The 22,672-nt window shown below is 34.6% G+C and overlaps 2 protein-coding genes, 1 non-coding gene and 1 pseudogene across 7 annotated transcripts; 2 read left to right on the top strand and 2 right to left on the bottom strand.

Annotated features, from left to right (window-relative positions):
- Window positions 1–414: 414 nt before the first annotated feature.
- LOC100788927 (polypyrimidine tract-binding protein homolog 1) lies at window positions 415–6,652 on the bottom strand. Of its 2 annotated transcripts, none has more exons than XM_003534390.5 (10): window positions 6,249–6,652; window positions 5,122–5,331; window positions 3,982–4,044; window positions 3,825–3,898; window positions 3,620–3,715; window positions 2,405–2,462; window positions 2,225–2,329; window positions 2,064–2,145; window positions 1,331–1,443; window positions 415–1,095 (listed from the first exon to the last, which is right to left on the bottom strand). In XM_003534390.5, the coding sequence occupies exons 1-10, from the start codon at window positions 6,429–6,431 to the stop codon at window positions 589–591; spliced, it is 1,491 nt and encodes a 496-aa protein (XP_003534438.1). In that variant the 5' UTR covers window positions 6,432–6,652; the 3' UTR covers window positions 415–588. The 2 variants fall into 2 exon arrangements, with proteins under 2 accessions (XP_003534438.1, XP_006587748.1); XM_006587685.4 differs by having other exon boundaries at window positions 1,378–1,443.
- A 1,419-nt stretch (window positions 6,653–8,071) lies between these two features.
- LOC100787863 (KH domain-containing protein At4g18375) lies at window positions 8,072–12,877 on the top strand. Of its 4 annotated transcripts, XR_416114.4 has the most exons (8): window positions 8,072–8,800; window positions 9,581–9,997; window positions 10,079–10,336; window positions 10,448–10,711; window positions 10,819–10,877; window positions 11,013–11,078; window positions 11,692–11,800; window positions 12,645–12,877. XR_416114.4 is itself a non-coding variant. In XM_006587684.4 (7 exons), the coding sequence occupies exons 1-6, from the start codon at window positions 8,222–8,224 to the stop codon at window positions 11,056–11,058; spliced, it is 1,623 nt and encodes a 540-aa protein (XP_006587747.1). In that variant the 5' UTR covers window positions 8,072–8,221; the 3' UTR covers window positions 11,059–11,078; window positions 11,692–12,877. The 4 variants fall into 4 exon arrangements, 2 of the variants coding, with proteins under 2 accessions (XP_006587747.1, XP_003534436.1); XR_001382862.3 differs by lacking the exons at window positions 11,692–11,800; window positions 12,645–12,877 and adding an exon at window positions 11,237–11,627 and having other exon boundaries at window positions 11,013–11,119; XM_006587684.4 differs by having other exon boundaries at window positions 11,692–12,877.
- A 2,626-nt stretch (window positions 12,878–15,503) lies between these two features.
- Window positions 15,504–15,644, top strand: MIR169U (microRNA MIR169u). Its single transcript, NR_126702.1, has one exon. It is a non-coding gene; the product is annotated as a microRNA MIR169u (primary transcript).
- Window positions 15,645–17,656: 2,012 nt separating this feature from the next.
- LOC100782705 (pentatricopeptide repeat-containing protein At5g15300-like) lies at window positions 17,657–20,336 on the bottom strand (annotated as a pseudogene).
- Window positions 20,337–22,672: the final 2,336 nt, after the last annotated feature.

Raw genomic sequence — 22,672 nt, 5'->3', positions numbered from 1 at the left:
AAAGCATTTCACAAACATCGGCTAGAGTACACAACTTGATACAATATAAGCCTCTCTTGAGCCAATCGTTATTGATATTTTAATTGACTTTTTTCACTATATTTTATTAAGATGACAACCTTCTTTTTATTTGAATGAGAATAAGTAGATACACTTGCAACAAATAAGAATTATCCTTGTTTTTGCAATCGGGATGATGTGATAATGAAATTAATTTTAGTGATTCAAACAAACTAATTCCTCGATCCATTGAAAAATAAAATAATAAATTCTTTTTAGTTATTTTTCATGGTAACCTTCAGCATAGAAAGATGTTTCAAATCTACACCTCTATTTTACCTACGTGAATATTTAATGAAAAATAGAATTCCAAAGCAAATAGGAAAGGAACATAAAAATAGTAGGGGAATAATATAAACGATTTCCAAGCTTTCTTTGCAAATTAAATTTTCATCATTCAAAAAACAATAATGATGATGATGATAAAATTTCCAACCGAATAACAAATTAGTAATAATATTATCACTCTTTCCTCCTCCAAAACCATTTTCCTTTCATTCATGTAATGTAAAAAGTAAAACCGACTTTCTAACCATAATAATGTTGACCTGAAGGTGAAGCACCACCAGGTCTTGCATTTGGCTGAAGCAATCCTTGAGCAGCCTGACTGGTTTGCATGAGAGGTGAGGAACCAGGCGCTGAAAGTGAAGCACCACTGGACTGTAAATTTACATTGGGTGGAACCCCGAGCTGAGCAATTCCCATTGGATTTGCATTATGAGCCATGGGGCTGCTTTGTGCATGAGGTGAGGAAGCAACAGGCATAGCTGATGCTGGCGCATAGGACGGCATTGGAGGAGCTGCACCAGTTTGAACAGGAAAAGTACCAGGTGCCGATGCATAACTCGGTCTAACTGCCTGCAGGGATGGATCCCATGATGGCACTTGTCCGCCGGGAACTTGAGTATGATAAGCAGGGGCACTACCAGGGTACATAGATGCAGCCTGAGGATTTTGCCAAGCTGTTGGTGGACCTTGTGCTGCAAGCAGACTAGGATCCGGCACTGTATAATCTCTACTTTTGTCACTGAAAGCCTACAGCCAAAACATTTTATAACAATACTAAAATCAGAACTGTGATCATCATTATTCAACCATAATGAACAAATTACTGTAAAAGGTAGGTCAATCAAGTGTCAAGAGCATACACTTAAGAACCAAATCTCTTTCCGATCAAGTGTCCACATTGCTTCTAAGGATATCTTTAATATTCCCCCATTTTTCATTTTTTTCCTCAAGAACATTAACTCATAAACACATATTTTTATACCTTTACATTGAGATCAGTATGACGAGAGTATGATAGATGAAGCTTACAATAGCCACCATCATATATGCAATGCCCCTCTAGAGCTTCTCTAGCAGCTGATGCCGTTATGATATCTGCAAAAAAATGTTTACTCATGATCAAGAACAAAAAAAAATGCTTCATCAAGAACCAGGAACAGGAGGGGGGCTAGTAAATCTGCTACCTGGTTCCATTCCCTGTAATTATATTTAAACGTGTTGAATATGCCACATAATAATATAATATGGAACCTAATTTGCAAGACTATAATTCATAAAGTCTGGAGTGAAAAAAATTTATCAAAACCATCGAATATTATTAGAAAAAAATGAAAAAGCCAAAGGGTATACAAGAAATCCTTCACAAATATCAAATAAAACAAGGGAAAGAGGCTCAAAAAGTGACCAGTTTCTCCTGTGCCATTAACGGAATTTCCTCAAAAGAAACATGAACACATTATTCCTCGGATAAAAATACAAATATCTCAAAACCATAAAGTACCAAAATTAATGTCCATCTATTAGCAAGAAACATAAACCCTGTTCAACATTAGGGCAGAAAGAACGCATTTGGTTAATGAAATAATAACAATAAAAGAATGAAATGTATAATAGAATTAATATGGAACCATCAAGAAGTATACATTTAAGAAATATATATAAAAAGGGGACACAGTCTACTAGTTCAAGAACTAACAGTTGGATATGATTAATACCAGGGTACTGAATTAGTGCCTGAGTTTGACCATTCTTTTCAAATATAGCAATTTTCTGGACAGTACCAAATGCAGAGAACACCTGTAAAGATAGACCGGTGATGTGAGATTATAAATCACTTACAGGTTTGGATATTAAGCAGAAAAATGCAAATTCTCACCGTGTGGAGGACATCAACAGTAACAGCATACTGCATATTTTCAATGGAAGCCAAAAGCACATTGCTCTCAGGTTCTTTCCTCTTCCCATCAGGGCCTACAGCAGTCTGAAGATTATATGATTGTTAGCACATACTAAAAAGTAGTAAAAGGAGAATGTATTAAAGCATGAAACAAAATACCTGTACTGCCCCCTCAATAGCGGTATAATTAACAGGAAGCATGGGATTTGTATAGTCCCTGAAAAGTCACAGGGAAAAAAACTAATTCTATCTGTTTGACAAAAGACTAATATCAAAGAAAGAAAGTTCATAAAATAGAAATTTAACCATATAAATGTTATGCATGAATCAAAGCACTAAAAAAAATTCAGTACATTAAACAGATATAGAGATCTCAAGATTCTAGACTCTGGAGGCATTGAACCAAAATGGTTGACTAGCAAGATTTTAAATCACAATAGTGATGGACAAGCCTGCTAAATTTATGAAGTATTAAATAGACTGATAGAGGAACTGCTTGGTTCAAAATCATGATGCATGCTTATTCTTAGAGTTTCACTGTCACTATATCAAATTGTTTTAGCAAAAATGTTCTACTGAAATCAAGAATATTGTTTAACAACCATAGAACTTAGCCGTGCACATTAACAAAAATATAGCAAGTAAAATCAAGAAATTCAATCATAGAGGTCAAAAAGATTTGGCAACTACAGAATACAGACTTTGATTTATAATTATTCCTGACATCTGGATTGTAACCTGATTTAGTAAACAATACTTCAAATTTGGAGCTTCCAGACAAAGGAAAAAAAATTAATACAAAAGATAATTCAGGAGTAAAATCTAATGGCCAGTCAATCTCAGGTGTAAAAACCATTTTGTTTTCAAGTGAAGAACTAAATTAACAAAACTAGAAGCTGCCTCTACAACTATAATTCACTACGTGGTGAACACAATTATGACTTATGAGGCAGTGGCGTATTGTAAACATCAGAGTTGCCACCGAAGATAAAGATGGAAACCAGATTACATTGACAATAACTACAAATAATTAATATCGTTTGTCAACATGTTATAGCAAAAACCATTAAGAGAAAAAGCTTGTTTAATACATTTCAATAACATAGGAACAAGGATTTCAACAATATCAACAGAAAATGCATCAAACAGCTAGAAATGATCAAGAAAATTACTAAGTGGTCATGGCAAGTCAACTGTATCCTGACTACCAAGCTTCAGTAAGCCCTAGATGATAAAAGAATCAATTAACAAATTAGAGAACACCGCAAAAAACAAAATACAATAGCTTTCACAATTTGTTTGAGTTTCTAAGGAAATACCAATGATAAAATCTGACGAATAATATATGATAGTTGTCTTTACTACCATCATTACCTGCTGCGATTTGACTGAAATTTGATATTCAGATCTTTATGTGCGGAATATGAAATTCGCAAGTTACAAGAACCAACATGGGCTGGAAGCAGGTATCTACATGCCAAAGAACAAGTGAGTCAGCAAATTTATGACTTGACAAGCTATAACTAGAATTATAGATGGGGTTGAAGAATAAGGAAAAAATACAAAAAGAGCTACTTGCCTTGGTATACTTCTTCCATCCAGTGCATCCCGAGCTGAAGAAGCAGTCTCAGCATCAGTGAACTGAATCAGAGCCTGCCATGGCATTAAACATTGTCAAAACTTACAGTGAGTCAGGAACACAATGGAGGCAGTGCAATTGATAATAATTCACTAACCTGAAAACCTGCAGTCTTTTCGAATGTAGCAATTTTGTGAACAAAGCCAAAAGCAGAAAACACCTGAATAAAGAACAAATAACTAGTTCATACATCATATTGTTTCCACCTTAATCCTCATTCAGTCATTCCTTAAATGTAAATGTTAGAAGATAATATGTCAGCACACAATCCAAAAAACCATCACAAATGTTGAGATCACAAAGCAATGTCGAGAAGGAAAAATAAGTTCCAAACAGATAAGAAATAAGTGCAGAATGACACCTGTACTTATATGCGTGACCTTAGAAAGGTGTATGACGTACATGACAAATATTCCAAACTGTCTCCAACAAAAGTATCTAAATATGAGAGATCACCATCTGTGGTTCAACCGATTTCAATAAAAGATGACACATTATTTAATCAGGATTCTGTCTAACTCTAAATAAAAGAGGCAGAAGATAAAAGATCATATTATTAAATAGAGAAGAAAAAAAAAAGGAACTGTATATAAATACAAAGTATTAAAACCCAGATTCCTTATCACTAATTCACAAGAAAACCTTTGCTCCTCCCAAAAGGGGAAAGGAAAAGATGTAATAAGAATGAAAGATTTGCATAAGACTTCAATGCTTCCTAGGAACATCAGATGAAACCAAAATATAAAGCAGAATCCAATTAGAAATTGTATTTCCACATAATAAAAACAGAATAAAATAGTTTACCATTTTCCATAAAAAATTTAAAATTTTACTGAAACAGAAATTGATTTAGTGAAGATGTTGTTGCCTACATAAATTAAAGCACATTTCAACATATTCCATGCACCCTATTTAAACATTTCAAACTTCCTAAATTGACAAAAAGAAAGAAAAAAATACATAACCCAAAAAGAGACATTTCTGTAAGTTAATACATATAACCATATCCCTATGTTACTATATGATTCTTGGATTAGGAATTTTTATTACGTTTACTTTTAGGATTAACCCCTGTTTTATTGGGATCATGATTCATGACCAATCACATGTTAAACATTTCATACACACACAAGCCTTAAAACATGCACACCACGCATCTAACCAAACAAGAAGCATGCAAAAACACATACACACAACAGCAAACCAGAGCAATGAAATAAAACTTACTCACACTTACCAAATGGATAACATCAATGCTCACATCCCCAGCTTCCACACCTTCAATAGTTACCAGCAAGACATTTCCAGGAATATCTCCAGGGCTTTTGTTGTTGACAATTTCATGTCTATTAGAATACTGAATGTAAACAGTTTTACCACGAACCATAGCTGGTTCTGAAGATGAAGCATAATATGAAACCATCGAAATGGCTTGATTTAGATCCGCCTGGCAAAGCATGTATAATTGAGTTAAAAAAAAAAAAAAAAAAAAAGAACCAGGTATCATCAAATATAAGAAAACACATCCTCGGACGCTCGGCAGTCACTTAACACACCAATCAAAACTCAAGGGAAATAATCTTAGAAGATGAACAGTGTCAAAAACAAAAAGTTTACAAAGTAAACATTTTTATTGCATGGCAAGCTTAATATCCCCAACATATTAAATCTTCAATCTAAAACATAAGAAGAAGGTTTCTTTGAGAAGTTGTCTCAACTCAAAAACAAAATTGAACAGCCAGGGTAGTGTATCAGTACATGGTGAAAATTCCAGTAATGAGACTTTAGGCTCCACCTGAATATGTTATGGGTTCTCTTAGGCTACGAGAACACCGTACCTAAACCGGAAACCTTAATAACAATTGCTATGCCCACCACTGATATCTGCAACTGCAAGGGACCTCGATCTCCAAAAATTTTTTACACGTCAGCAAAAACCCTCCTTTTAAAAATTCACTCCTTACAAGAACCGTTAATATCTTGACTCATTAATTTAAAATATATGATCAATGGTTTATTTTTATTAATCATCCAAATTTTTCACCCAATCCATGATGATTGGGCAGATTGGTTGGATTTATGCACCGACAGAGCGTATAAATGGATGCAATCGCCAGCACCACCCCTGGGTTATTCAAAGTTGCATTTTTTTAAAAAATAGAAAATAATCGGCGCACTTTTTTCAAGTGTAAAAATGAAGAAAAAAAATGAAATGCCTAATTGTGATGCCCTAAGCTCAAGAGTAAAAGCTAAAAATGGTTACATAGAGCTGAATTTCTCGTGAATCAACAAATACACAGCTAAAAACCCTAAAAAGGGAAGAATTGAAAAGAATAGGAAAGGAGAGAGGGAGTTAGTACTTACGAATTCGACAAAAGCCTGGTTGCGATTGGCGCCGACATTGCACTTGGTGTTGATGATCTTACCGAAGGGTTTGCAGAGCTCTCTGAGTTCCTCTTCGGAGCATTCCCAGGGAAGGTTGCGAAGGTGGAGCACCTTGGAAGGGGTTTGAGTGTATCGGAACTGGTGCTGGTTCGAGGTTGACATCGCGTGCTTCCAGATTCCGATGCGAGATTCTTCGTTTCGTTAGGAGGGCCAAGTTGTTTCCAGCCAGCGACTGTTTTTGCTTTGCTTTGCTCTGGTTTTCTAGAAAGAAAAAGTTTTAGATTTTTTTCCTATCACAAAATGTCAGGATTGCCATGGCTTATTTAACTTCTTCTGGCTTAGAAACAAAGTGTTAGATTTTTTTCTTTTTTCCTATGTAGTGATTATCTATGTCTAATGTCTCTTTTTTTATATCAGACGTGGTTAAAGTCTTAAATTTACATGTATCTTATTTAAATTTTAAAAAAATCAATCACTGTATTTTCAATTAGTTAAAGTCTTTTATACTTTTTCCTTTTTTAAAAAAAAATCTTTATACTTTTATATCTAAAAGTTTTAGTCTTCAAACTTTTCCTTAATCCACATGTTTTTTTTTGTTATAGTTTGAGATTAAATTCATTATGTAAAATAGAGGAATGTTAATCATGTTTAAGTAAAAATATAAAAACAAAATATATTTTACTAAAAAAAAATTAATTACAATCAACAAATAGTATGAAACATTTTGAATAAATATTATATCCACAAATATCCTAAAAGTCTTTTACACAAACATCTTATTTAATCAAAAATTATATTATATGATAAAATTTATTGATTTTTATAATAATTATCTTAAAAATAGTATTAAAAATTATTTCTAAATGATTAATATAAAAGTGTTTATATGACAAAATTTTATTATTTGATTAAGATTTTTAAAACATAATTTATAAGATTTAAAATAAATGTATATATATTATATAAATAGAGAAAAAAATAGACCTTAAAATAAATATTAATGTTATTTCAGATTATATTAATGCATCGTTATCACTATCACTATTATCATTACCACCATTAATGTAATCATTGTCATCGTCATCATGATCACTATAATGTTATCTCGTTGCCATTGACACCACCTTGGTCATCTCACCGTTGTCACAAATAAAGAAGACGAAGTATTTTGGGGTGTCAACACAGATGAAGTGTAAAATCTCCAATAAAGTGCAACTTTTGTAGGCGACCCCTATCACCACCTTTATCTAAGTGCAAAATCTCCAATTAATTCTTTTAAGTCATTATCAACTCTATAATCTCATACATGCATAACCTATAGATCTCTTATTCCGGTGTGTATTGGATTAGTTCATGTATCCTCACAAATCAACATGAGGCATTTCAATATGTTTTATCCTAAATTACAACCTTTGGATCTCTTTCATTTACTCGCTTGTACCTTATATCTTTTTGCACCACTGAACACTCCCCATTTTTTGCAATGTCTGGGATGTTATTATAATTAAATAATTAATCATATCCATATTTTATTTTTGAAAAAACTATCATCTCATACTCAATTAATATTTAATTTCGATATTGGAGTAGAAAGTATTTATTTTCTTGTTCAGTCAATATCTAATTTCAACATGTATCACCAATTAAGCTACCCTATTAATATTGTATGTTAAATTAGTTAAAAAAATGTATAAAATCAAGTGAAGTGAATTTAATATATTCAATAGTAAATATTATAATTTTTTTAACCTTAATATGCCAAAAAATAAAAGCAGCGAATAAATAAATCAGGAAGGCGGCGAAGAATCCATCATACATAACGAACCCTGAAACAATTTCTCCAACCCTAGCGCGCACACACACGCACAATCCTTTCTCTCTCTGAAACCGTACGTTACGTAACCGTAGGCGATATCACAAATTCACAGCACACACAGTCCCCACTCTCTACAATGACCGGTCAACGCAGCTCCTACGGCAAGCGCTCCCACTCGCACTCCGATTCCGACGCCGGCTCCAAAAACAAGCGCCGCAACCCCGCCGCCGACGAGTCCTCCTCCTCCCTCATCACCGCTGACGACACCGTCTTCCGCTACCTCTGCCCCGTCCGCAAGATCGGCAGCGTCATTGGCCGCGGCGGCGACATCGTCAAGCAGCTCCGCGCCGACACCAAGGCCAAGATTCGCATCGGTGACGCGCTACCCGGCTGCGACGAGCGCGTTGTCACCATCCACAGTTCCTCCGAGGAGACCAACCATTTCGACGAGACCGATGATCTCGTCTCGCCCGCGCAGGACGCGCTTTTTAGGGTTCACCAGCGCGTGATTGCGGAGGACGCACGTGAGGATGAGGACGAGGAGAGGAATCATGTGACTGCGAAGCTTCTCGTGCCGTCCGATCAGATCGGATGCGTCATTGGAAAAGGCGGCCAGATCGTGCAGAATATACGGAGCGAAACCGGCGCGCAGATTCGGATCCTTAAGGATGATCGCTTGCCTCCTTGCGCGTTAAGCACCGATGAACTTGTTCAGGTGAATTCATGAATTAATTAATTATTTGGTTAATTTTGGATCATAAAGAAAAAAAAAGTTTAATGTTTTTGCTTATAATTGGAATTCGTTAAGCGAGAAACTGAGAAATTATATTATAATTCTATACTGAGACTGTATATTGAAGGTTTAGGATGATGAGAAGAGAGACAATGAAAGAATCAGAGAGATTTTATTTCAAAATATGAGTAGATAACTGAATTCAATTCAGATTCTATATTCGTAGTGTGCTCTGATAGGCACATGGTTTTAGAAAAATTGTCTGCAACAAGGTTTTAAAATTGCAGTCACGTTTTGTTGGGATCCTTTGCGGACAAATGCAGATTCAATTGTGGTCACGGAGATCCAAAAATCTTTCTTTTGCTGAAATCGTGGTCATAGACCAATTTGTAAAACCTTGTCTGCAACCAATCGCTGTTTCAGCTGCTGGTGTCATGTTTTTTGGCTTCCTGTGACTGCATTGGAACTGCAATTGTAAGTATGTCATTTTGTCCACAATTTTTCTTAACACTAAACGTGTCATTTAGTCCACAATTGCAATTTAAAACTTATAAAGGCAATCTGTTATGAAGCTGGATCACTGATAACAGAATTCATTAGGATATGTAACTGTCCAAGGGAGTTTGCACAGTAAATAGGGCTTCATAGGAATGCTGTGAGCGGCAAATACACACTGCAAGCTTTAAACTATGGTAGTAGAAACTCTAAGATAGGAATGCACTTGAATGGTTTAAGCTGAGTTTGCTTGTTGTGGAAGTGCAGATATCTGGTGAGGCTGCGGTTGTGAAGAAAGCTCTGTTTCAAATTGCTGCTCAGATTCGTGATAATCCATCGCGGTCTCAGCATCTGCTTGCTTCTGCAGTTCCTGGTGGGTATGCAACTGGTGGTCCTGGTGCAGGGGCTCCGATTATGGGAGTGGCTCCTTTTGTGGGTGCTTATGGGGGGTATAAAGGTGATACTGGTGACTGGTCACGGTCTTTGTATCCTGCCCCAAGGGATGAAGCGTCTATGAGAGAGTTTTCAGTTCGGTTTGTCTGTCCTACTGGGAACATTGGTGGTGTGATAGGAAAGGGTGGTGCCATAATAAATCAAATCAGGCAGGATTCTGGGGCAACCATCAAAGTTGATAGTTCAGCAACTGAAGGAGATGACTGTTTGATAATCATTTCGACGAAAGAGGTGAAATATTGATGATCAAGTGTGGTATGGATATGTGATTTTTTTTGCAGTTCTGATGGTTTTTAAATTGTGTTTATGCAGTTTTTTGAGGATTCTTTCTCTCCAACTATAGAAGCTGCTGTGCGATTGCAACCTCGGTGCAGTGAGAAAGTGGAAAGAGATTCAGGGATTGTCTCTTTCACTACCCGTCTTCTGGTGCCAACCTCCCGAATTGGTTGCCTTATTGGTAAAGGAGGGACAATTGTGACTGAAATGAGGAGGCTTACAAAAGCAAACATTCGCATCCTGTCAAAGGATAATCTTCCTAAAATTGCGTCTGAAGATGATGAAATGGTGCAGGTAAGGGTACCGTTGAAGATTGATTGAGTAATCTTGTTTTCTGTGTTATCAGAAGTTGCAGTTTCCTATAATTTCTAAACTATGTTGGCTTTTATTTTGACCCTTGTTTAGATTTCCGGAGACCTTGATGTTGCTAAGGATGCTCTTGTGCAAGCACTTACACGGCTAAGAGCAAATCTTTTTGATAAGGAGCGTGCTGTCTCAGGATTTCTTCCGGTGCTTCCATATCTTCCTGCTTCAGTTGATGGATCAGATGGTTTGAACTATGACAGTAGGGATGGTAAACGACATGGACGTGGTGGATATTCCGGTGGGTATGGAGGTTCAAGTGATTTGGCATCTGGTGATGGTTATGGAAGCTATGGAAATTCACAGGTTCTTTTTACAACCGTGCACCTTGTGAAAATTTCAAGTATGGATTAGCTTCGCCAGTTTAACTATTATTTCTCATTTCTCAATTTGTTGATTTTATTTATCTGTAGCTTGGTAGCAGTGGTGGTGCTTATGGAAATTATTCTTTGGGACGAACTAGTGCCTATGGGTATTATTTATGTCCCAAGTGTCATTATTATTTTATATTCTTCACTGATCCATGTTATGAGGAAGTTACTCTTACTGGATTATGTTCAGAGTGTTCTAAAGCTCACGAATGCTGATATTTAGTATCTTTTGTCAGGTCTTCTCAGAATGGTTCTTCTCGGAGGAGAAACCATGCTTACTAAAACTTGATGGGTCCCTGCAGGTAGATTACAGTTTTCACTTTATCTGGCAACTTCCTATAATGTAGGCCATTCACATTATAGTATATAACAGATTGATATCTTAACCTGACCAGTCTACCATTTGAAATTCTGATGCTCTTGTTTTCCCTTTGTTGCCTTTCCCTTCCCATCCAAACAGCTGAGTTCTATGAAGCCTGAAGCCCACTGCCTAAACTGGAAGACCAGATCAACCAGGTTTTGACAAACTCATGGCCCACCTTGACACCTCTACCTAGGGGACCAAACATGTGGAGACTATTGATATTGGCCATGTCCATTTTACCTTATTTCACAAGCTTGATAACTAATGCTCCCCCAAGAACCTATAAAGCTGGCTTGCCTTTTTGGCTGCTTTTCAATTCCTGTTCAGTTGTCTTTAGATTTAAAGCACCATGTAGCTACGATCCTTTGGCAGTTGTATACCTATTTTGTTACCATGATTGGGTTTTGTTTTCATGATAGTTCACTGTTACTTGCAGTGTGAACTTTCGTAGTTATTTTAATTAAAAGTATTTTGATTCCTGGTAAAAGTTGATCCACTCTTTATACATCAAAATTTGGTAGAGCTTTTCTCTCTGTCTGTCTGTATTGCAGGTGTCAATATTTTCCTGTCATTAGCAAGTTATGGGTATTCTTCATCATTCGACTTTGATTAATCATATTTATGGATGTACTTCAGTACTTCAGATATGATGAATGAGAGGTATGGAATCTGTTTATGTGCTTCTTGTTCTTGGCTAAGGTAATACATTTGGAGGCATGTAAAATCTTTCATGATTCAGAAATAGAATAATATAGTACATGCTTGTTGCAGCCATGATTAAATAGGGTGGAGTGGCCCATTTGACAGTCCTAGTTTTGGGCAGCTTTTTGCAATAAAACCTTTATATGCCTAACATGGCTTTTACACAAAAATTATGACATGTTGATGTCTCTCTTTTTGTGTGTGTGGTCTGTGTGGTGATACATTGTAGTTCATGCATGCACCTGAATTAATGCTCCACATAAATGCTTAAAAGAAAAAGGAAAACATCTATTCTTTAGTTGTTGACTAGTATGCTTTACTATCTGATCCGGATTGGTATGCCTACATGAGTGTTATTAAATAGCAGCCATGGTCGAAAGCAGTGCTGGATTTTTTGTCAACTGCCATAGGAAATATATGAAAATAGGCCCACCATGGTGTGTTTATATGGCGGAGTTTCAGCCTTCCACCATCCACCATTGATTACACTGCATTACCTTAAGTACTTGTCTGGAAATTCTAGCTGTAATGAACAGGAGGCTTGGAGGACATGGATTTCTTTTATTAGATGTTAGTTTTGTATTGTATTTAGGCAGTTCAATAAAAAAAGGAAGAATGAAATGCTAACATATGCCATTTTGATGATCCCTGGGATTTTGGAAATCAAGCAATATTTTGAGTTAACGTGGATAATTGAAATACGGTGACGTGTGGTATGTATTTTCTTTTAGCGCACTTTTGGTCTGTAGCTTTAATTGAATGCTGCAGCTGAATCACCCTTATTTGTAACTCATTTTGCCAGGTCATTTCAGGTATGAAACAGGTAAGCTCCCTCCCTTAGGTCATTTACGATGCACCGATGTGCAGAAGCAAATGTGCCTAACAGGAATTTTCTAAATCAAATGAAGTAGATTTGGGTCTGGTGATGGATGATGGATCCCGTTGAAAAGTTTTTTTTTTCCCTTGTCTTGAGCATGATTAGTATAGAGAATATCTGATGTTTGTCATAATACAAAAGCATGGTGGTACCACTAACTTTGTTATTCTGTTCTCAAACGTTCCCCCCCCCCCCCCCCCCCCCCCCCCATTTTTCGAGTGGCTTGCTATTTTGCACCTATAGTTAAACGAATTAGCAAATCAGTTGTTTCAAAGGAAGTCATATTGTAGAATTTCAACTTATGAGTGTCTTTTATCGTTCTCGATTAGCAGAGAGATGTGATTGTGATTCAAGGATGTGATGTTTTGGATTATCCAATGTGCTGCAAACCGGTGATTTAAGTATTTAGTATGGAACTAAGTATATGATTTGATTAAAGTTTGTCAACATAATTTTAGATTAAAAAGTATGTTGTAGTCTTAAGTCTGATAAAATAAGTTTATTATAATTTTTGTTTGGATATTTATGTTTAGAAGTATATGAAATTTGTTTGGAATAATTTCAATCAAAAACTGTCAATATACAAAGCAAAAGTACATTCATTTTTAAGAGTAACAAATTTGTCGCTTCTAATGGTTTGTTCTAATCGTAGGTTGCAAAATTTTCGGAAAATCTAAACATTGGCGGAACTTAAATAAAGCCAAAAATCAAATATGATTTAAAGAACTATTCCCATTTTTTCTATTTTATAATTTCCTTTGAATTTCCTAACTTTTTTCTAATTTTTGAAAAAAAAAGTAAAAGAAAAATTCGTAAAAATAATTTAATTATCGTTCACATGGACAAGTTTGATTTATTAAAGAATCTATTTACCGAAATTGTTAGACATAAATAATGAATAAAGGGCAGGTTTAAATATGAAATACATTCCACCCTTAGTTTCCTTTATATGGAGTTTTTTGCAATTGAAAAAATTTAGATGCGCTGTCTAGGTATTTTAGTGTAATTTTCAAATTAAAATTAAAGAAGCTTGTAAAAGTCTACAGAAATACACATGACTATGCTTTATTTACCTCCTGCCACTGCAAAGTCTACCATGGAAGTTCTTCAGCCACCTACCAATGGTCTCTCATCATTTGTTTGTGATAAATCTGCTAAACTCATCTGATTCTGATCAAACCACACCCTACATTCATACCACAACATCAAAATTCACCGCCTCTTCCCCCAAAGCAGTCAAAATTCAGCACTCATCACCCCTGAACAAGTAAACCATGCATATAATTTTCAAAAAGCTTTGGTCCCCCTTGGTGCCTTAGAAGCTCTGCCCTTCGCTATCAACACATTGGTCTGAATTATTCATTTGTTTTGCTAATAAATATTAATTTTTATTGAAAAATTTAACTGATTTTCATGTTTGACTTGTTGGTATATGATGTGAGTATTAAACATTTTAATACTGTTTTTTAAATTAGACTAATATATATGAACACAATTCGTTGTTATAAACGGATTTTGATTATTATAATACTACTTAAAGTTTCCTCGTTGTTTTGTTATTCCTGCTGTCAACTCTCTGAAGCAACTATGCTAGCTACATGTTGTAATTGTGCACTTCTAGCAATTGGGACACTAAACAATTGCAAGATTTGTTCTTTTTAACGCGCAAGTCATTGGAGGATAATTTAACCAAGCGTCAAGAAATCATGACCGATAAATAGACCATAAAGAAGCACGAGTGCTGTCAATAATGGGAAATAACTATTTTTTTTTTTACATTAAATATGATCAATTGATCATGGGTTTTTAGATTGGTGCGTATAAAAAATATTTATTAAAAGAGGTCAAATCCTAAATGAACTTTAATACTTTGAGGGATTAATCTTTAACTTTTGGTTGAGAGATTTCTTCTAGGTTAAAAAAATCATTCATTCCATGATATATATACTTAAATTCCTGTTTAGGGGCAATTTTGATGTTCTAGGAAGGATTTTCTTCCCACAATCACCGTTGGATAATGAATGGGACATCACAACTTTGAAAACATGAAATCGACAGTGCATGGTAGGTAGAAAAACATACTACAAGAATAATTGTAGAAAGAAGAGCAGGGATTCTGTACATTATCTAGTAAGTTTCACCAATGTAACATTTATGTTGTGTTTCTCTCGTAGCCAAATGGAGTAAATTCTTCCACCCAACTCAACAGTACGGTCCTAGTGAGAGAAGTTGCTCATATTCAACTTGGTCAAAAGCTGCTACTTCCCTTAAATGACCTTTAATAAGTGACCTGAGAAACTAGATATCTACTCAGACTTTGGTAGTGATGGGGATGCATCTAATAAAGTGTGTGTTTATTGGCTTTTTCACCCATGCAAAGTCACATCCACCACTAAGAACCCTCTTTGATTACCCTCCTTTTAAAAAATATTTCCCTTAGACAAAGAATAGTTATGGGTATGCACTAATGCTATAGCACCATTAATGCTATATGCAACTTCTCTATATAATAACTAATCATCTGTTTGCTTCAAACAAACTCCATTCGTCCATTTCCTGCCAAGGAAGGCCTTGAAGGCCAATTGGCTTCTTCTTTTCCACCTTTTCCCTTCATTTTGATTGAGAATGTTGTCTTTCCCATTCGGGAAATAAAAGTTCCCTTCTAGTGCCAGTGGTGGGCTCATTTTGATTGGTGACACTAAATTTTTTGAGGCTAATGATTTGAGGGCTTTTGTTTATGGCAATTAAAGTTTCATCTAAAATGTCTTGCATGCGGGAATGAGATCTTGTAGTGCAGCCAAGGATGACTTGCCGTTAAACTTGTTTTGGCATTATTATTATGATGAAGACCTACTTCTCATGCCATCATGTTCCTATATATGCTAACTAGTTAACCGGCAAGTCAACTCTGGCTACACAATGGCCTCCTTCTCCCATGCTAGACATTTGATGAATATTGTTGGATTTGATCAACTGTACCCACAATATGTTGAGCTTCACTTATATGCACTGTTGGAATATGGAGGACTAGTATGAGAGAGATTTCTATAAATGAGTAACAAATCAGTCACACAAGTGATCATCGAATCCAAAATTTTAAAGGTATTAACTGTGAGAGTCCTTACCACTAATATGTTACTCAAAATGCATATTTTTATCAAATGTGAGATTTTTTATTCACTTTTGCACCTCATCATGCACACTAGTAGATACTTAAGGAGATTTGCATGTTAGTTGAGGCTATATGACATAATTTTGATAAGCCCTTGTTGAAGTGTATTATATATATATATATATATAAAGATTTTACTTACTTTTCAGTTGAACTCTAAATTAGTTAAGATTTTTTTTCCTGATGAACAATAGGGGTGTTAAGAAAAACAATTTGCAGAATAATTTTCAGGTATTAACATTAAATTCGCTTTGAATTTTCCTTAGTTTGTAACTTGTACCAATGTTTCAAGCTGTGGTTATTGTTGCTTAAAATTTCTTAAATCAGTAGTGTAACGTTGTGTAAGCATTGATAGATATCTATTCATGTTTTTCCCGTGTTCTGTCAGCTTCTTAGTTGATATCTGTTTTAAGTGTCTAGTAGTTAGCTTACTGATCTCTATATTATTGGAGTGACCAGTGCAAAGGTACATTGTTACTTATATTTTTATATGATATTTGTATATTAAGTTTAATGGATATGAACATGTTAGCGTAAAAGACTGTCAATTAATTTATTAAAAATTTAAAATAAATTATAAAAGTAAATTATATGTCATTATCTTATTTGTATAAATAATAAATATATTACTTAATTGAATTATATACCTAAATATAATCTAACTATCTTAATTAAAAACATTTTAATTACCTTAATTATCTTAATTAATATTCTTCATTTTGTTAGTCTTGCCAACATTAAAATAACTATAATTAATGATAAGGACTAAGAAATAACACTAAGAAAATTTCAGCATTTACAAGTAACAAAAATTGTACAAGGGCAAAAAGTATAGTCATATTTGCATATACTTAAAACGTATTTAAGTCAATAAAAAAATATAAAAAGAAGAGAAAAAATGTGAGATGATTGGTATGATAAAAAAGTAAAGAAAAATATGAATAATAAAAAATATAAAAAAGGTAAGTGAAAAAAATGTTACGTTTTAAATTCATTAAATGCGATTACCTCAGTTTTTTTTTTAAGGCTACTGTTTGGGTTGACGTAAAGTTGTTCTAACTACTCGAAAGAGAGCTTTCCACTTAACCATTCCAAGTTGTGTGAATGGAATATCAGCATGGTCATATATAAGTGTTTTTTTTTTAAGTTACCACATAAGTTATAACCATAGCAAATACATAGATCTTAATTTTATCCAAGAAAAAGATATAACTGTTTCATCATTTAAAGTTCAAACAAACAATTCGCTACCATCCTTTTCTTAGCAGCCTTTATGTCATCTTCTATGCTGAGCACAGAATCTTTCCAGTTTACATCCATAATCTGAAATGATGTTAGTTAGCATTGCTTTTCTTTTTTCCATTGGCATTGTCTATAGAGCAGATGTCGTGATTATCCAGGTGAAAAATCAGTCATGTTGCCATGGGAAGAGATCCTCTCAAGTGAAAAAAAAAAAACTGAGATGGTCAAGTGTTAACGTCTCACTGTTAATTCTTTTAAATCTCCATTTTACAATAGAAATATGTTATATTAATAATTAATAATCTTGTACAAAGTCAATGTCATGGAAAATAATCCATTCCCACGCCCCCATACATATGCACCATTGTATTCAACTGGGGTTCTCTAGCAATTGAAAAACAAGAACTATATATTATGGCAAGTAAACTATTCAACAATAGAAGTTATAAGGTTGACTTTCTGTGGTTGAAGAAAGAAGGAGAGAGGAAAATGTCGTGGGTTCAAATCCATTTCACTCACATTCTAAACAAACTAACAACTAACATTTATCCATCAAAAAACATATTCAACAACAACAAAATCTTATCCTACTGAACAAGCAAACTATTCAAACAATGAATTTTGCCATATATATAAATAGTTCAAGCATGCCTATCCCATGCCTAAAAAGAATCCATTTTAGAATGACAACATATTACAAGAATGTGATGACATATAGACTATAGTCACCTTGCAGCGGCATTTGACTTCTTTTTTTCAACTTAGGTTTTGATTCAAAACAAATAATGCATTAGAGCTTTATTATCTGCTTCAACCAAGCTAGAGCCCGGATTCTTTGTCACACCACTGCAATTCATTAACCACCTTACCTTCTCAACCCCATTTCACCCATATTATTGACAACAGTACGTATTCACCACTCATCCCTTCTCAATCTAAGCAGCTCCTCATTCACACGTTTTGCCAACTCCACATCTCCATAAACTATGCAAGCTCCAAGCAAAGTCCTTCCATTAACTGGATTTGGCTCAATCCTAATTCAGGCTTTGAATTCAAATCTTGAGATTTATACAACTCTGTAACTTGATCGATTCACCCATTCCACACCACAGATGACTTGGAAACATTGTAGGCCCAAACATCTTAGCAGCACCAAAGATCAAATGTATCTCCACCCAATCATGTTCAATCCCTAGAAACAAATTGACCTTTGCATGAATATGCCAAAAACTACATTCATCCTGTAATTTTGAAGTTTCATATTGTGGTTCTCTTAGTGGAGTTGGATGTACACCTTTTTTAAATTCATCTATTAATCGGTGCTATACCAAAATGAATAGATGATATTTCAATAATTGATCAGCATCCATGTTACCACATAATACTTCATGATCATCACCTGTATGCCTCAACAAAGCTAGAGCCACGAGTTTTGGTCACACCATTGTCGTCCATTAACTTCCTTACATTCTCGGCCCCATCCCATTCACCATGTGATGCATATACATTTGACAGCAATACATAGTCCCCACTTTGGTCAACTCTCATTCTAAGCAACTGCTCAGTTGCTCGTTTTGCCAACTCCACATCTCCATGGACTTTGCAAGCTCCAAGCAGACTCCTCCAAACAATAGCATTAGGTTCAATCTTCATGGAGGCTATGAAATCAAACGCTTCCTTCAAAAGTCCAGCACGCGCTAGCATGTCCACCACACACCCACAATGCCTAATATTTGGCTCAATCTTGTACTTATTTTTCATTAGATAAAAATAACGATTACCCTCATCAACATTCCCAGTATGACTACAAGCTGCCAAAACACCAACAAAGGTGATCTCATCTGGACAAACCTTAGTCCTCTGCATTTCCCTAAACAGACCAAGTGATTCCTCAGCATGGCCATGAAAGGCCAACCCACCAATGACCGAGTTCCACGAGACCATGTCTTTATCTCTTATCAACCAAAACACACAAACTCCTTTCCCAATATTTCCACACTTGGCGTACATATCAACAAGAGCATTCCCCAAAAGTGTGCTCAACTTCCCCTTGTTCAACTCCATGATCTTGGCATGCACCTTCTCCCCAATCTCCCAAATCAGCACAAGCCGACAACAAGCTCAACATTGTCACCTCATCAGGGCACTCCCCAACTTCACACATCTCATCAAACAGCTCCAATGCCTCCTGGTTCAAGTTGTGAAGCACATAACCACCAACCATTGCATTCCAACTAACAACATCCTTCATAGGAGCCTCATCAAAAAGCCTCCTAGCACACTCCATCTCCCCATGTTTTGTGTAAGCCGTGATCATCACATTCCACGACACCAAATCTCTCTTTGGCATTTCATCAAAGAGTTTCCGCGCAACACTCAAATCCCCTCTTTGGGCATACCCAGCAATGAGTGCAGACCAAGCAACCACATCCCCCTTATCCGAATCATCAAAAATATCATTTGCAACCTTCAAGTCTCCACATTTAGCATGAAAAACTAAAAGGGTGTTCCTCACAACCACATTTGAACCGAAACCAAGCCTAAAAACCCGGCCATGAACCACGGAACCGGTGTTGACCCAGAAGAGCTTGGTGCAAGCCTTGAGAACAAGAGGGAAAGTGAAATTATCAGGCTTCACAGAACGGTGGGTCATCTGGGCATACAGTGCAACCGCGTGCACGGGATCATGGCTCTGAGAAGAGCCTCTGATGTAGGTGTTCCACATGAAGGTGTCTGGTTGGGGAATTTGAGCGAACATCTGGACTGCATATTGTGTCACGGCGGTGGTTGCAGCGGGGCCCACCATTGACATGGCGGTGGTGAGGACGAGTTTTCGGAGGAAACCAACGTTGGAAGTGAAACCGTTAACGATCATTAAAGCGTGAATCTGTCTGAGGGTTCCAAGGTTCGTAATGGTGCTTCTGCCTCTTCTTTTTCTGATCATGCTTCCAAACTATTGTTTAAATTTTTTTTTTGTCATTAGTTGTTGCCTCTCGAGTTTGTTAAAACTGCACGAATATGGAGATGGAGACTATGCTAGTGAAAGTTTCCAATTGAGTGATAGAATTCTTCTTGCTAGTATATTCAACTCAACTATCATATTTCCTTCAAATTTATTTTCTTATGAAAAAGTTTGCTAGGATCAAACATAACTACGGTACGACAGAGTGTTTTGGAGAGGTTCTCTTCCACGATGCCGCCAACATTCCTTTAAACGGTTTAGGTGATTAGATGATTAAGAGACAATATATATTATGTTTGATTCTTTTTATTAATGAAAATTAAAAATATTAAGTATTAATAATTAATATTTATCGATAAATAAAAGTAAAAATCATGATCCTTTCACAAAATTGTTATTTTTGCCTAAAAAGTATTTTTCACCTAAAAGTCATGCATTTAGTAGTAAAAATTCACAAAACTTTATTTCTTTCAATGAAATCATAATGATTTGTAAAATGATAGGTGATATCTTGCACTTTTCACTTGCATGAGTGGAGGTAATAGTGTAATACAGTAATGTCATATCAACGGGATGCATACATTGGAACTAAAGAAATACAAATAATCTGGTCAATTTCTTCAGGAAAAAGTATTAACAAATGGTTGTTTAGTTTTGTTTATAGTAGTAGCTAAACAACCATTTTTTAAAAGCAATAACGAGCAATGCTATTATCTTAAAAACATGTCCTAAAAACGTGTAGAAGATTCAGCAAAAAAAAAAAGTGTAGTAATAGCACTCCCCTTTAAAATTAATTATACTGTGTTTTGCACTTAAATCATGTTCATCGAATTTGAGTTTTAGTTGGTTTTCTTAGAACCTTTAAATAGATTTATTATTACATTAAGAAAAACAAAAGAAAGAAAAGTTGGGATTCTTCGCATCCTTCCGAATTTTGATTTCCAATCCTTTCTTTAACAAACAGTAGATGGTTGGCTGCGTGCAATGCTATAAGTCGCACCTCGGGTGTTTCGTATTGATCAATTAATTAAATACCACTAATAATTTTATATATATAGAGAGAGAGGGAAGATAGCTTATCAGATTTAATATATGAAAACGATATCATTAAATCTAAATTGTATAATTATATATGAATGATTTATATTTAATGTAAAAAAGTTACTTGACTTTTTAAATTATCACATATTAAATATTAATTATTCATATTTGATTATACGGTTTAAATTTAATCATCTAATACTCATACAATATATATTTATCTTATATGTATATAATATCATCATTTTTAGAAAGTATATATAAATAAATTAACAACTAATATTTATTGATAAAATACAAAATAATAAAGTTTGAGTAAGGACATAACCAAAAGGGATCCAAAAATATTTATATAAGTAAACAAGATGATTTTTAAGTGTAAAAACTAAGGTTAAGCTAAAATTTGTTCAACTATATATGACCAAATTAGTAAGTTTTCAAAAAAAGATGTTATGATCATAACATCTTTTCTATAAAAAAATTATAACATAAACTTTAATACTTTAACTTTCTAAAACTAAATTATAATTTATTCTTTCATTAATTATGTATTTAATAATAATTTAGTTTTATAAATTAATTTTTATAAAAAAAAAGATTGGTAGTGTTCCTAAAAAAAAAAAGATTGGTAGCGGTTGGAGTCTCAACCTCTTTGTGATTCCTTCCACTATTGTGATGTCTTTGTATGTCATTTTAATCCAACGAGTCACAGTGAATTATTTTAGATACTAATACAACGTGTTAATCTAAAATTCCTATGACACGTTAGTTATTTTCGTTAGCAATTAAATGACAAACCGTTCGGAAGATTTTATTTGCTTAATCAGAAAAATAAATGAGAATTTGATTAAAATAAAGAAATTATTGTAAAGTTAAAATTACAAATAGACCATAATATAAATAGAGATCAATGTTGTTTCACACTTTCACTTGTACACAATCAGTTTAGTAGAGTTTTAATAGAAGTTATTTGAATCAAATAATTAACCTTGCGTTTAGATTGAATTACTGGAAAAATATTTTTCGCAACGACTTTTTTCTGACTACCAAGATATATTTCACAACGATATTTAGATTTAATTGCCATAACACTTTCTTTTTGTCAACAAGACTATCGCGAAGTAAATTATATATTTATCCCAACGACAATATATATATATATATATATATATATATATATCATTGTCAATGCATATATTTAATGTCCGCGACATTTGAAGTTGTTGAATATGTTACTTATACTTTTTTATACCAACAGCGTAGACAATTGCTAGAAAATAGTATATATTATTTATAAAAATTCAAAATAAAAATTTAAAATTAAGGAAAAATATTTCAGATACACGACGAAAAAGGTTGACATACAGAGAGAATATTCCGTTTTCATCAGAGACCGAAACAGATACACCATTACACAAAAATTGCGACATAGAGACTACAATTACAGACAGAATATTCCGTCTCTATACTCTTGTCTCCAGAACCATGTCGAATTGGTCTAAAGGTTCTAAACAAGTTCAGAGACAGAGATTTGAC

This window comes from Glycine max, chromosome 9, assembly GCF_000004515.6.
Source record: "Glycine max cultivar Williams 82 chromosome 9, Glycine_max_v4.0, whole genome shotgun sequence".
Taxonomy (NCBI): domain Eukaryota; kingdom Viridiplantae; phylum Streptophyta; class Magnoliopsida; order Fabales; family Fabaceae; genus Glycine; species Glycine max.
The sequence above is the reverse complement of the archived record's forward strand: the minus strand, read 5'-3'. Positions and strand labels throughout refer to the sequence as shown.